Here is a 15,228-nt window from a genome sequence, read left to right as displayed (position 1 = left end):
GTAGTGTAGTGTATAGCGTAGCGTAGTGTTGTGTAGTGTAGTGTAGTGTACATACACAGGTTTCCATTGATGACCTTGCTGTAGTCCACCTGTCCTCTCATGGCGCGGACCTTCTTGAGCTTGGCCTCCTGGCTGTCCACACGCTCCTTCAGACGCTGCAGCTTCTCCGCCTCGGGCACCGACTGGCCCGGCCTGCCGTCCTGCTGCTTCAGATAACGCAGACGCTGCTCCTGCACACGGGGGGGAGGGAGGGGGGGAAGGGAGGGATGCAGAGAGAAGAGAGAGGCAGAGAGAGAGAGTGATAGAGGAGAGAGAGGTGGGGTGGAAAGCAGATTAAGGTAGAGAGGAGAGAAAATGATGAAGAGGAAAGAGAGGGAATGGAAAAGGAGGAGGAGGGGGATGGGTGGATGAGAGACAGAAGAGAGAGAAAGAGAGAGAGAGAGAGAGGGGGATGCAAATAGCATTAGAGAGGAGAAAAGAGGAGAGGAGAGCAGGGAGGGATAGAGAGGAGGGGGAAACAGTAAATTACAGATGGCAAGGGAGAAAACGATCACAAGGCAGGCTCATGCGAGGTGTGGAGGCACTCTTATGACCATGCACTGGGAACATATGCACACACATAAACAAAGTTCACACACACACACACACACACACACACACACAAAACGAGGCAAAACACACCACACACCTCAGAACGAACAGTGGAAAGCTATGAAAGAATACAGGATCGGGGGCAAAGGGAAGGTAGAATAAAAAGATAAAGAGAGAGAAAGAGAAAATGGACCGACAGACCAAAAGACATAATGTAAGAGAGACGTAATCAACTGGCCCATACCATTTTGCATTTGACTACAAAACATTAGTGTGCTTGGAGCGCAACCAACACTATCACCCACACCTGACATTGCAACTTGGCAACTGGAGACAAGTAGCATCCTCATTACAGCCCAAATAACTGTGCATACGGAGTGGAAATCGACCACGGGGCTCAAAGTGACCGGGGGCTTTGATGAAAACGACCCCAAAGAATGAAAGACAGAAAGACAGGAGGACACACTGCTGCACACGCATGTGCTGACTCGACTGTTCTGACCAGGTCCAGAACGAGCAAACACAAAGCCGGGCCTGACGGACAGAGAGGGACAGAGAGAGAGAGAGAGAGAGAGAGAGAGAGAGAGAGACAGAGAGAGACAGTGAGAGTGAGTGAGAGAGAGACAGGGAGAGAGAGAGAAAGAGAGAGAGAGAGTGAGACACAAAGTGCTAACTCATCAGAATGCTGTGTTAAAGTCAAAGAACAAAACGCCTTTACTGCAAGCTAACTCGACAATGCGCCGCACACATTCTGACACAATCATACATCATACATAAACATAAATATCACTGAATACTGCGGAACTCATACATAGATAACGACAAAAAGAAACTATTCTCCAAACCAAACTGATCTCATGTAAAATGTTGTGGTGATGAACAATACATTATCAATTCAGGATTACCTTACAAGAGATCAACTTTCGTACAGACGCAGTCCACGTTGATTTATAAATGAAGAAGTAGAAGGAGAAACTGACAGCAAAATGACACAACCCACTGCACCAGCTGTTCTCATAATTCCACTGGATTCCAGCTAGATTTCCCGGGAAAATGAGTAGTTGGAGTTTCAACATAGAGACAGGCACCTCTGCTCCACCCTCTCATCCTCCTATGATTCTGTTCCCACTCACAGACCACACACACAGAGACACACACACTGAAACACACACACACACACACACACACACACATAGAAACACACACACACACACACACATACACACACCCCCTCACGTACTGGCCTCCATGACCACCCCTTTCCTACCAGCTGCAGCCCACTGCTGATCTCATTTCCTGTGTCCGTCGGATCACTTCCTGTTGTTCTTCGGAAAAGAGCTCCATGTCCCTGGCACCACATCGTTCTCCACGCTGCTGTGTTTGTACTCCAACACGACTATCAACTATCACACACTGAACCTTAAGCTGAATAAACTGTCACCCCGTAAGCTAGCGTCATCCAGGGAGTGCTAGTCTATGTTTGTTGTCGTCGACGTGAACCATAACACGGTGAACTTAAGGCTGAACTGGTTCTCACGTGATAAAGAGTCACACAAAGATCTGAACAGCGTGTCTGCTGGTGACAATGCAGATGAACAATAGTTGTTCCTGGAAGTTATTGTTCTTGTAGAGGAGCCCAATAGGACTTTTCTGTGGAAACATACATGGCTAGTTCGAGCCGGAACAATTAAAGGTTAGGCTTTTTGAAGTCTCAATGGGTTGTTTCAGCTACAAATAGCATTTGCTAGACAGAAAAAAAAGGTAATTTAGGTTCCGGCATTATGCAAGAAATGAAAGAAAAAATGTCACTACTGAAACCCGTGTAGGCCAGTACAAAGACGCCAACTTTTCTTATTGAACTTATTACAAATTCTTTACCATCACCTTCTGCTGATATATTTTTATTACTGTGTAACACAACTGTTAGATCATGAGTAATGACTCATATCATTATCAATCTTGTCAACTATGTTGACCGTTCAACCATGAACTTAATTCCAAATGGTCTCATTCATTATCATAGCCTGGTGGAAATAGGATTTCTGAGGGCCGAGTATGGGGAACACTGATGTGAATCAGCACCGAAGTGTGTGACCCTTGACCTAGTGAAGGACCCTGGGGTGAGCGTACTGTAGCTCTGCGTTAGAGCCATCTCGTCACCTCTGACCACACAAATGTGGCGAAACGGTCACAGTCTCCTGAGCTCTGCACATCAATGTGATGAAAGGTCAGCACGCTGTATTCATCTGCCCCTGAGCACTCACAAACACACACACACACACACACACACACACACACACACACACACACACACACACACACACACACTGTACAAACATGTGAGCTGACATGTATCAATTCTGAATGCCTCTAGGAATATGTAGTGAATTCCATTAGCTAACACATGACGGGGATCGACACACTGGCTTTGTCCTTCCAAGTTCAAGCAGGCACGTTCCTATGTTTACATGTGTCACATGTCCATGGCTCCACACACACACGTGGTACAGGCCCCTTAAAACACACACACACACACACACACACACACACACACACACACACACACACACACACAATCTAACCATAGGAGCCCTGCAAGCTGAGTAGTTGTGGCCATGGTCGATATGACATGTAAGGGTGATTTATTAAGCAGGCCTGGAGAGCATCCAGCACAAAATGGCTTTGCTGGCAAATACACTCAACAACAAACAAAGCTCCAATGGCCTAAACAATGAAGTGTTTGAGACTTCAATATGCTTTCTGCACACACACACACACACACACACACACTCATTCATACCATATATAGAAACAATGCAACCCAGACTGGTTTACATTTCTAGATCTGCCCATACTAAGTGAATGAGTTATGATGCAAACATGATCAAGCTGTATCATCACATTTTCGCGGTATGCTACATTGAGCATCCTGACATTAGTGACCCTTCTTTTATCAGAAAGCATGCACTTGCATTTACGTACATTTATTAATTCAGCAGACTCTTTCATCCAAAGACGAATTTCCACAACAGCGGACAACGCATTTTATCGTAACAATATTCCATTCTTAAATATGTAAATTCAATTACAGCGTCATTGTCCCCAAAGCAATTAGGGGCTAAGTGCCTTGCTCAAGGGCACAACAGTGGAAGCAGTGGTACTGAACCCATGACTTTCCAGGCTACTGCATGCTAGTCCGGCTCCTTAACCACCACGCTACCACTGCCCCCGCACTGCCACTGCATGCAAGTGGCCTATGCAGCGGATGATCTGAGGAAAAAAACAGACTAAGAAATGCGCCAGAAATGAATAAGTCAGGGTTACCTTGGCGACAAGCATCTGTTGCTGGGCCTCGATCTGCTGCTGCTGCCGCGATGCCATCTCCTGCAGCTCCGACAGTGTCAGCTCCACACGAGGGTTCCCCACCTGCACACACACACACACGCACACACATTAAGTTAGATATCAGTTAGACTCAACCACATATACTGTACGCACACACATTCAAACACACACACAAGCACACACGCACACACATTAACACACACATCCGTTGTGCTCAACTACACATACACACACACATTGTCACACACATCAGTAAGACTCAACCACACAGACACAAATGCAAACACACATCAACTACTGTAGACTCAACCACACTTACACACAAACACAAACACACACACACACACACACACACACAATTTGTTGCATTATATCTTTTCACCACCTCCTTGGAATACTCCCACACTTGTGCTTTCTGGGACAAAATACATACAATCCCATCCTCACACACACACACACACACACACACACACTCACACACATATATATAAAATATACAGATCATAGCACGGATACGCCTCCTACAGACACACACCTGTCATCTGACGACAGGCCCACTTAGGGGGGAACACGGCAGACACCGTGCCATAAATAATGAAACATATTAATAATACATGGGCAAACCACCGCGCCTGTCATGTCAGGAACAGAGCTATCCCGATGATCAGACGCAATAGCCACAGGAGGCCTTTCCTCAGCGAGCCATAACTACACTGGGTAATACACCCACTGGGTGAAGAGTCGTGCTGGGGAACTGTGAGGGAGAGGCAATGACTGGGCCCACATGCAGGGCAGAGGCACGTACGTAAACAGCAAAGGTTTGTCTTTCACTTTTCCTGTTTCGTTTTACTCTCTCTCCCATCTTCCAACCCCACCCTAACACACACACACACACACACACACACACACACACACACACACATGCGTGCACAAACACACAGACACACAGACACACACACACACACACACACACACACACACACACACACACACACACATGTGCACACAAACACACACACGTGCTCAAACACACTAATACACACACAAACACACACACACAGACACACACACACACACACACACACACACACACACACACACATTTAAATACAGCATAAATATAACTACCCAGGCAAACTAAATCTTCCCCCCGCTGCTAAATCTTGTTAGAGGACCGCAGTTTGAGAGGATCCAATGAAAAAGTCATTAAGCATAAAGCATCCTTCATAAACTAGGCTAAGCCATCCTGTAGATGAGCATTAACAAGAAACCAATAGAGTGCCACCACGCTCCAGAGAAGGATCTTTCATAAACGTGACTGACTCTGTTGTATCTGCCACACACTAGAATACAGCAGAAACAAGACCTGGTCAATGCAAACCGACTGAGTTCACTGGGGGTGTTTACACAGAGTTCAGAATTTGAACAAAAACATCCCTAACTGTCCATAGCTGTCAACAACAACGCTAACAAAAAACAGTTGCACGCTTGTTTAGAGTGCGCTATAGCGGAAGGGTCAGACATTGCCAGTCATCGCCAGAGTGGCAGGAAATGCCTGGAGTGGCCAACAGGATGGCCGCCACCGGACCACGTCCTGTCATTGTGTCCGCTCACACACTCACATCACGCCACACACCCGTTACGTTACACTCACTCCACTCACTCATCTGGTGCTGGGGATTCCGAATGATCACTTGATGTCATGCTCACAAACGTGCACACATGCACACACACACACACACACACACACGCACACTCATTCATACCATAAATACAGACATTCACACGCACGCACACACACACACACACACACACACACACACACACACCCCTATTCACACTACAAAACACATTCACTCCCACACACACACATTTCAAGACACACACATTTTCTCTCTCTTTCTCTCTGTGTGAAAAAGATTCCCAGAGCGTAGCTAAATCCCTGGTCTTCTTGTGGATCAGCACGCACTGGAACTCTACCCAGCTTCACACGGAGAGGAGAAGAGAGGAGAGGAGAAGAGAAGAGAAGAGAAGAGAGGAGAGGAGAGGAGAGGAGAGGAGAGGAGAAGAGAGGAGAGGAGAGGAGAAGAGAAGAGAAGAGAGGAGAGGAGAGGAGAGGAGAGGAGAGGAGAGGAGAGGAGAGGAGAGGAGAGGAGAGGAGAGGAGAGGAGAGGAGAGTAGAAGTCTCCCCACCCCACCCGGAGGCCTGACCTGGTTTCAGAGAACACCTCTGCTGGAAAGTAAACCTGAACCTTGTGCCCCTCAAGGCCCTGACTCATCCCATAATAGTCTCTTTCTATTTCTGTCGTCAGTCTTGACTCCTTCAGAAAAAAAAAGAAATCTATAACCTCATCCTCCCTTCCGTCCCTTTCTCTCCCTCTCTTTCTTTCTTTCTTTTATTCTTTCTTTGCTTTCCAGGGGGTCAGCAAGTGACCAGTGGCAGCGTGGGCCTTCTTAAGGGAAAACAGGAAGTCTTCCAGAGGGGGTCCTGCAGCAGCGGGGGAAAGGGGGTCAGTCCTGGGGGGGTTGTGCTAAGTGCAGAGGAGGAGAACACCTGGTGACTCATTTTGGTGGCGGGGTGGGGGAGGGGGGACGGGGGACGGGGGGGGGGGCGAGTTGACTGAGTGAGCTGAGAGAGTCTCATTCAGCTGCGCAGTATGAGCCATCGGCTGCCACTGCAGACCACCGTGACAGATAAGACACGGACCAACCGCACCGCACACACTGAGGTCTCTTTCACTCTTGTCTTATTTTTCCTGGACGCCGGGTTTCTCTATCTCAATTTTCTTTTTTTTCTTTTTTCTCTTTTTTTTTTTGGCACAGTCTACAGTACTGTATGTCCTTCTCACTACAGTTTATCTGCAAGGAGACAGACAAGCGTACATAAGTGTGTGTGTTAGTCTATGTGTGTGTGTGTGTGTGTCTGTGGTGAGGACATGGTTTATGATGAGCAGATATCATTTCATAAGTTAATAATCAAGTGAGGCTTTCCCATTGTCATTGTTATCTCTGGAATTTAAGAAACCCCAGTTAGAGTAAGAGAGGGCCTATTCTCACAAGGTTTATATTTCTGAATATTTTACTTGCATTCTCCTCCCTCACTCCTCTATGACCACACACCTACACACACACACACACACACACACACACACACACACACACACACACACACACACACACACACACACACACACACACACACACACACACACACACACACACACACACACACACACACACACACACCTACCCTTCGCACACAAACACACACACCCCTTACACACACACACACACACTCACACTTGGGTGGTGGTGTGGAACATTGGGTTTCTCGCTGCCTGCAGCTAATTCTATTTCCATCTCATCAACCATTCTGATTGTTTCAGGCTTCTTATATGGCCGGGAAAAAAAATCACATTTCCTCATAATCCACATTTGCTTCCTTACTCAGATTACTCAGTCAATTGGAGGGTGTCCCAAAGTTATTCCAGATCAACGATGAAAAAGTGCCCAACTGCCCAGCCGTTTTTGTGTGTGTGTGTGTGTGTGTGAGGCGTGTGTGTGGGGGGAGGGGACATGGGTTGGTAGGTAGGAGATAATATTTATTAATAAAAAATAAATGGCACAATTCTCCAATGCCATATCATCGATGGTCAGGGTCAAGTTCATTTGTGCAACTAAAGCAACACTAAAATGGAGAAACGTAAAATTGTTCAGGCGTAGGGACAGTCCAACCATGACAGTCCATCATACATGTGCTTACGTGGTGCTTTCAGCATGCTTTTCACTGTGGCTGTTTCTGGACTTAACTGGGATTCCATCTTGTTTGCACACACTTAAAGAGGCGTTCTGACAAATCTGCAAGGTGTGTACTCACTTAAAACGCATAGACTACATATAGACAAATCTTTATAGACAAACGAGACAAAATGGCAACACATTGACAGGGCCAGATGAACAAACAGAAACCCATAATGAAGCTCTCTAGAGATGGAGCTGCACCTTATGCAGACATCTAGAGTAGGCGACCAACCACAGGATGAGCCAGGCAGCATAGATACAGACACAGATGCAGATGTGCCACCCAACACACATGCACACACACACACGCACGCACGCACGCACACACACACACACACACACACACACACACACACACACACACACACACACACACACACACACACACACACACACACACACACACACACACACACACACACACTCTGGCTCTCTCTCTCTGTCTCTCTCTCTCTCTCTCTCTCTCTCAAACATTCTCTCACTCATACACAAATTCTCCTAAAATCTGTGACACAACAGATGATGAGAGTGCAAAATATCTCCATGCATAATGAGCTTATCAGATCCACCTGTTAAACTCATAGCCTATTAAACTGCTTACTGTTAAGGTAACACCTATGGTTAACGTCACTGTAACACTGACATTTACATATCCTTGACTTGTCTTTTGCCATTTAATCTGTAGTCGTCAATCAAGTTAAATGTTTTTTATTTTGCAGACACAGCCATGCATGAATATATTGTAGACTCAACGTGCCATGCAGTAGCAGCAGCCTGCAATACGGCAGCATGCTGAATTCAGGAGAGTACTGTATGTAATTTTGTTTAGAAGGTCTGGGTTACCTGGTGTGAATCCCAGGTGATTCTGCATGAGCGGACTTTAATTTTGCTGCATTGTCCTTCAGCTGTGAATTCCTGCACAGCCTCGACATGGTTCCATTCCATTTTTTTCCCCAAAAACAAATTCGCCTGTCTCACTCAGAAAACATCGCCATAATGCGTTTATAAGCGAATGGCTTAAGCACTTTCACGCTCGCTACCCAATGGGATTGTCCGTCCTGCTGTAGTTTGCAGACCGCAGTTTGTTATTCCTCCGAGTCCCGCAAGAAGCTTACGAACAACGAAAGGATATAGCCGACTTTAACAGCGACAATTCAGTCATGTCCAATTTATGAGGGCCGTTTGTTGACATTTTCGATTAAATTATTCTGAAACTATGCTAAATCGAAGGTTTAAGAAGCACCCCTGTAGCCCAATTGACTCGCGAAAGAAGCGATTTGCGCCTACACAAACATGTATCCTTCATCATGGGACCTTATCGTGAATCCTGCATGTCGGTGTGTAACTTCGCAACTGCGTAAGTTCTTTTTCCCCTGAGTGGTTTTGTCTGAATTTTGACGTGCCAGCAGTTCTTCAACCCCACTCGTTCTCTCTCTCTCTCTCTCCCTCCCTCCCTCACTGCCAGTGTTGGAGCAGGACTGCAGCACATCCCCTCCCACCCCGGTGTCTCTCTGTCGGCCCGTCAGCGCTGCGCCACAGCTGTCCCACGGACAGGTAGCCAACAGCGGACACCACAGACGCAGGGGTTGCTCACAGTCACAGTTTACGCTTTTTCCATTTTTCATTCACGAATATGTGAAACGCGATTGAGGGACTAGTTTCCAGGTAATGTAGTCGGCTACACTAAGGCAAAACTACAATATTTTCACGCTACAACATGGAAGGTGAGCTAAGACCAAGAATACAGGAATGCTTGGCGTTGCATATTTCTACCAGGCTGAGAGGCTCCGTAAACCTCACACAGAACATATAGTAGTCGATTAACGAGCCTGTCTCTTTAAATGAAACAAATCGATTTTCCTCTCAACTGGAAGTGGAGAGCCACTGACACTAAATATTGATTGACAGCACACTTGGAATGCTCTCTTCGACTAAATATTAAAACCTCCAAAAACATTTGACATTCGGTCTCCATGTTGTATGGTTAACTTTCATATCACAGTCATCATACTGAAGCTATGGGCACTAAAATCACTTAGTACAGTGACCTATGCCCACGCCCTTTTAGTCAGCTAAAACAAACAGAAAGGCCTGATCATTTTTAGTCAGTTTACGTGCTTAGTACTTGTGAGGAGGTCCACTCGACTGTCCACTCAATCATTACTGCCATGTGATGTCTCTGCTTGTAAGGGAAATTCATGGCTGACATCACAGACTTAGTCCCCTGACTACAATTAGTCATCCTCGACTTATCCAGTCAGATAGCCCAGAGACACCAACTGTCCACCGCTGCATGTTCAGGAATTCTTTAATCTGTTATTTCTCTCTTCAGGAAAAGACTGCTGTCCTCACTACGTGATCCGCACAATAGCTAAGCTTCTTTGAATGGTACAGGCCTATGTTATGGCCCAGTGGCACTATACCTTAAAAGGAAGACCAGATGACCTTGTGTCTACTATTTAAGGCAAGGTGTGTGGTCCAATGGATATGACCTAACCTTGAGAGTCCTCTCTCTCATTAGAGGCCTCATTATTTCCCCCTTAATGTTGATTATTCGGAAAGCATAAGCCTCTCAGGGTACTAGGAGCTCTTGAGTTACCAGTTTAAAGTGTGCGTGCGCGCGCGCACACACAAACACAAAAAGACACACACACACACACATACACACACACCCACACACCCACCCACACACCCACCCACACCCACACACACACACACACACGCACACAGATGGGATATAAATGAATCCAGTGCCCTTTACCTTACTGTACAGCCTAGTATGTAGGCCAAGGCATGTGATATGATCAAGATCATATGGTATTAATTCACTTTAAGCCACCCAAATGAGAGGCCCAATACCGCGTATTGGGTTTCCTGGTCTTTTTTTTCTGGTGGTCTGTGGTTTTATTCAAATGTAAATAAAATGCTTGCTATGCTTTTTATGCGCATATAAAGTTTCTAATACAATCTGATTTAGCTTTAACAATCACTTCGGTCTCTGAATTTGCGAGGACACGCACAACACAAAGTGTTCCTCCTTCAGAGGGTGCTAAACGTAACATAATAGCTCTGCCCCCATTAAGCTAATACTCGCTGGAATGCACCGAGGCGGAGGAGGCCCAACGAGAGAAAGCAAGAGGCCGGCAGCTCTCGCGTCAAAACACCGAGCGAGGTCGTCAGGAGAACGCCCGGCCGCGGTCCAGGGAGGAGGGGAGCGAGGTGAGAGACAGAATTGCGAGGGCTGGCGGGAATGCTAGCGCCGTCGTGTCACACATGACGATTAGCGCACAAGCCCCAAAGCACTCTTCCTCATCCTCCTCGTCCTCCACCTCCTCCTCCTCCGCGTCCAAACGTGCAACACCACCACCGCTCCCATTTGTAAAAATAGGCGGGTCGATACTCTCCATCACGTTCCACAACAACACGGCCTCCGACCCCGCCGACGCGTTTCAGGGCCCACTCCCGGACCCAGCTGCTTGGCCGGCCTAAATGCTCGCAGTTGTGTAAACAGCTCGATAAGGCGTCCCCTAACTCTGCTAAGAGAGGTCTGGACGGCCGCTCGGCGCAGTGACAGATGTGTTTGGAGAGGGCATAATTCCTCCAAGCCCTCGGCCAGACAGATAGGAGTGGTGTGTGTGTGTGTGTGTGATGGAAGGAGGGGTGGGGGTTGGTATGTGTCATCGAGTATAAGCATGAGCTATGTCTTATGACTAAGGACACGCCAACAGACGTCGGCTAACGTTGAAAGGGCATTGACAACTGTGGCTGTCATGAGGTGGGATCATCGCTGTGAGGAGATAAAATAACACAGACACGAACTCCCAGTATTTGGTGGTACATCTGGAGCAAGACACCTTTGTGGTGGTGTCTGAGCCTCTGTGCAGCCCGGATTCACATCCATAAGAGCATCAAGACATGCTCTGAGGTATAGGATGGCTATGGGAGATTGCACTGAAGCACTGTAATCATTATAATGGCGAAGACTCCTGTCACAAGCGAGAATGATTGGGAGTTGGAGAAGAAAAACACGCTCTTACGAAATTGGAAGACTGAGCAAAGCCTTTTGACCCCATGTGACCTCTATGTGTGAGGTGAAGTCGTTTTGAAAAATGATCACAAGTTCATCAAGAGTCAAGCCATTTAAAGATGAGATGATAAGGAAAAACAATCAGCTTCATGAGCCATGAAAACATACAATTCATTGTGCTTGTTAAAATTGGCCCACATTTGCCAAATATAACATAATTGTGTTTTCAGATCATCTACATAATAACAACTAGAAGGGCCTTCAGAAAGCCCAGAGGAAGTGAAACTAAATGTGTGGGGTCTAGTGAGTCAGATCCACATCAACATTTCATTGGGTTCTTATTTGGCACACTTTTCCAGCAAGTTTCATAAAAAATTCTGGCCTGGTAGTTTCTTTAGTTATCCTGCTTACAGATCGGCAGACAAACACACTGTACCAAAAACATGAGCTCCCATGCCAAAGTAATAATGTAGCATTGCAGGTGTTTACTCCCAAGCTCCTGTTGTTGGACCACACTCGTAGCAAATAGTGGGAGGATATTTTTAAAAGGTTCCAGATGAGTTCAAAATAAGAGCGTGAGACACTCCCTAGTGAAGGAAGTAAAAACATCTGGGAACAGGTGCACGCTCGGATTTCTTTCAAGGGTGTGGTTAATCATTCCTGGATGACGGGAAGTTTAAAAAATATGGCCGACGGACGGACGGTAAAGCCATCGTAAGCCATGACTAGTCACACCACCACCTGTTGGCTCGATTGCCATATTCAGAGGTGTAGAGTGCCGTGGAGGAATTCCACCCCCGCCTGCTCAGGCCCCAGCAACGGCTGAAGTAGGCCCAGCAGTCCTCGTGGGTCTTGCTACTTTTCCAAGGATTTGATCCCTGTGCAAGTCCCCTGACAGTGCAGGGATACGAGGAACGACGGATGGACCGCTGAGAAAGAAGTCGCAAAAAAGGGACGGATCGCCATGGCGCTCCAAAACAAGACGAATGACAAGTGAGAGGAAAGTTATGAGAGGGTGACAGAGTGAAGGAGGGAGGGAGAGAGGGAGGGAGGGAGGGAGAGAGGGATGGATGGAGGGAGGGACAGTGGGAGAAAGAGACAAGGGATGAGATGTGAGGGGGTGATGGAGTGGGGCAATATTTCTCTGCCAGAGGAGAATGAGGGCGCTCCGGAAAGATGGCGAGAGACAGAAAAGGAGTGGGAGGAAGACAGAGTGAGAGCAGAGCGAGAGAGGGAGAGAGAGAAAGGGAGAGAGAGAGAGAGAGGTGTTTCACCCTTCCTTTCTCCAACGCCTTGTCCTCTTTTTGAACTCTGGGAAAGACAGCTGTGAGTGACAACAGGAGGGTCCAGAGGCTTCATGCGGTACTGTATCACGACACGCCACACCACACACACCACACACACTACTCACACACAGACACACACACACACACACACACACACGCACACACACACACACACACACACACACACACACACTACTTACATGGAGAACTCAATCTTGGCCCGGCGAGCGACACTAATACTTTCAAATCTAAAGCTCCCTCTCAAAACTCTCAACGGCACGCTTCAGTCGTTCGTCAGGACCTCATGTAGTGATTTCAAAATAGAAATAAAATAGGTCATATTTCCTATGATGTCTTTGAAGTCTGAGTAAACATTGTAGTCACAACGGAATCACACTAATCGCCGAGATCAGTCACACTGAATAAACACACTTGAATGAGGAATGTGTCAGGCACAGTTGCACAAGTCACAGCTTTACCTTGGAGTATAAATGTGTGCTTGAAGCAGTCAAACATCTTAATTCATCCATTAAATTGACACTTTTATATATAAGTTGTTTACAGTTAAGTGCAAACATACATTGCTGTAAAGTGCTCCCTTGAACCTATGACCTTGTTGTTGTTCAGAAACAACAAAACAATTCAAACCAATTCCAAACTAATCAAGCCAATTCAAAATCAAGCCAGCAAAGTATAACAAGTAGTTGAACATCAATCAAACAACAATCTTCCAGTAGAGGTTTGTAAATGCTATTGCACATACCCTCTTGGGCGCAGTATGTCCAGAGGTGGCTACCTGGGAGTTGGGTTGAATTATAGAGACCTCAGGAGAGTGTTGTGTTTACGAGGAGTGTGTGAGGGGGTCTTAAATAGCTTTTAGGTGTGAGCCCACACGAAGAGCATTATAAAAATGTTGGAGCTAAATCAAAAGCTATGAATACCACCCAGTATCAGCGGCCCAGAGATAAAGCTAACAGCTATGTGGCGTGGAGGACGCTGGAGTGTCTGCCAAGGAGAGAAGCCCAGACTGGGTAAGTATGCAGTGGGGCTCAGTGTCTGACCAGTGCTAGACCAGGAGAACAACACCATGAATCCTCTTAGGGAGAGTTATGTCATGACGCGGGAATAATCCCGCATGGAGCTGAAACATCCCAGCTATACTGGTATGGGATTGGAGGAAAAGTTAAGGTCACCCCTGATAGATTTGATATGCGTACCCTTAAAATAGCAGCGGCAAGTGATAGCATTGCCTTTTACGGAGCGAAGGTGCAACAAAGGGGATGAAATGGAAACAAATACAACTGATAAATACAATATATCACTTGCAGCATAAACAAGTCTGTATTTCAGTCAGTCTTGTATGTTTTTGTTATGTTATAGTTTAGTTTAGTTGTAGTGAATAGTAAACTATGCAGTTAATACATTCTCATACAGTTACCAGACCAGTTTCAACAACATTGAGGTAAGTCGATACCCATCGATACGTTCTTCAACAAACAGATTGTGGCAAAAGGCAACAAACACATACTTATTTTCAGCATGTCAAAGGCCCAGACAAAAGGACATAAATAGGATGTAAAGACTAAAACCAGACAGATGCAACTAGCCCAAAACGCCCAAGATAAATCACTACTCCCTGTGATCAAGATCTGGACACAGGCGTGGTCAAGACTGTCCTCCTTTCACAACTCAGGGTGGCCTGTAATCACTCTTGTCACTAAGCCTGCGTGTAATCCCCCCGCTAGTGAACCACAAACAACAAACACACACACACACTCAGCCAAAACAGAGGAGGAGAGTGCCACTGACTTACAAGACACAAATACACCAAAAACTCCACTTACACACACACGTGTACAAATCGAGAAGCCTAAACACACACACACACACACACACACACACACACACACACACACACACACACACACACTCATAGACACACACACAGACACACTCACAGACATAAACTCACAGACACATTCACAGAGACACTCACACACACACATTCACAGTTTACACCCACTCTGCAGTATGACGTTGGAAATCAAGACACCCTTTGAAAAGAACTTGGCACACAGCTCTCTGGTGCAGTATGTGTGTATGTCTGTGAATGAGTGTTGTGTGTGTGTGTGTGTGTGTGTGTGTGTGTGTGTGTGTGTGTGTGTGTGTGTGTGTGTG

General features: G+C 46.4%; 1 protein-coding gene across 10 annotated transcripts in view; it reads right to left on the bottom strand.

The window, feature by feature from the left end:
• ppp1r13ba (protein phosphatase 1, regulatory subunit 13Ba) overlaps nucleotides 1–15,228 on the bottom strand; it is a 49,737-nt gene that overhangs the window by 15,965 nt on the left and 18,544 nt on the right. For 4 of the 10 annotated variants that reach the window (XM_062522146.1, XM_062522147.1, XM_062522148.1 and 1 more), the window contains exons 6-7: nucleotides 3,916–4,017; nucleotides 56–230 (exon numbers count right to left, since the gene is read on the bottom strand). In XM_062522146.1, coding sequence (XP_062378130.1) covers nucleotides 56–230; nucleotides 3,916–4,017 — 277 coding nt within the window. Of the gene's footprint in view, nucleotides 1–55; nucleotides 231–688; nucleotides 710–1,496; nucleotides 1,756–3,915; nucleotides 4,018–8,580; nucleotides 9,161–15,228 lie in introns of those variants that run through there. The other 6 variants (XM_062522150.1, XM_062522145.1, XM_062522151.1 and 3 more) reach the window with 5 other exon arrangements.

The sequence above is a fragment of the Sardina pilchardus genome, chromosome 20, assembly GCF_963854185.1.
Source record: "Sardina pilchardus chromosome 20, fSarPil1.1, whole genome shotgun sequence".
In the NCBI taxonomy this organism is placed as follows: domain Eukaryota; kingdom Metazoa; phylum Chordata; class Actinopteri; order Clupeiformes; family Clupeidae; genus Sardina; species Sardina pilchardus.
This window is presented reverse-complemented; position numbering and strand designations above follow the sequence as displayed.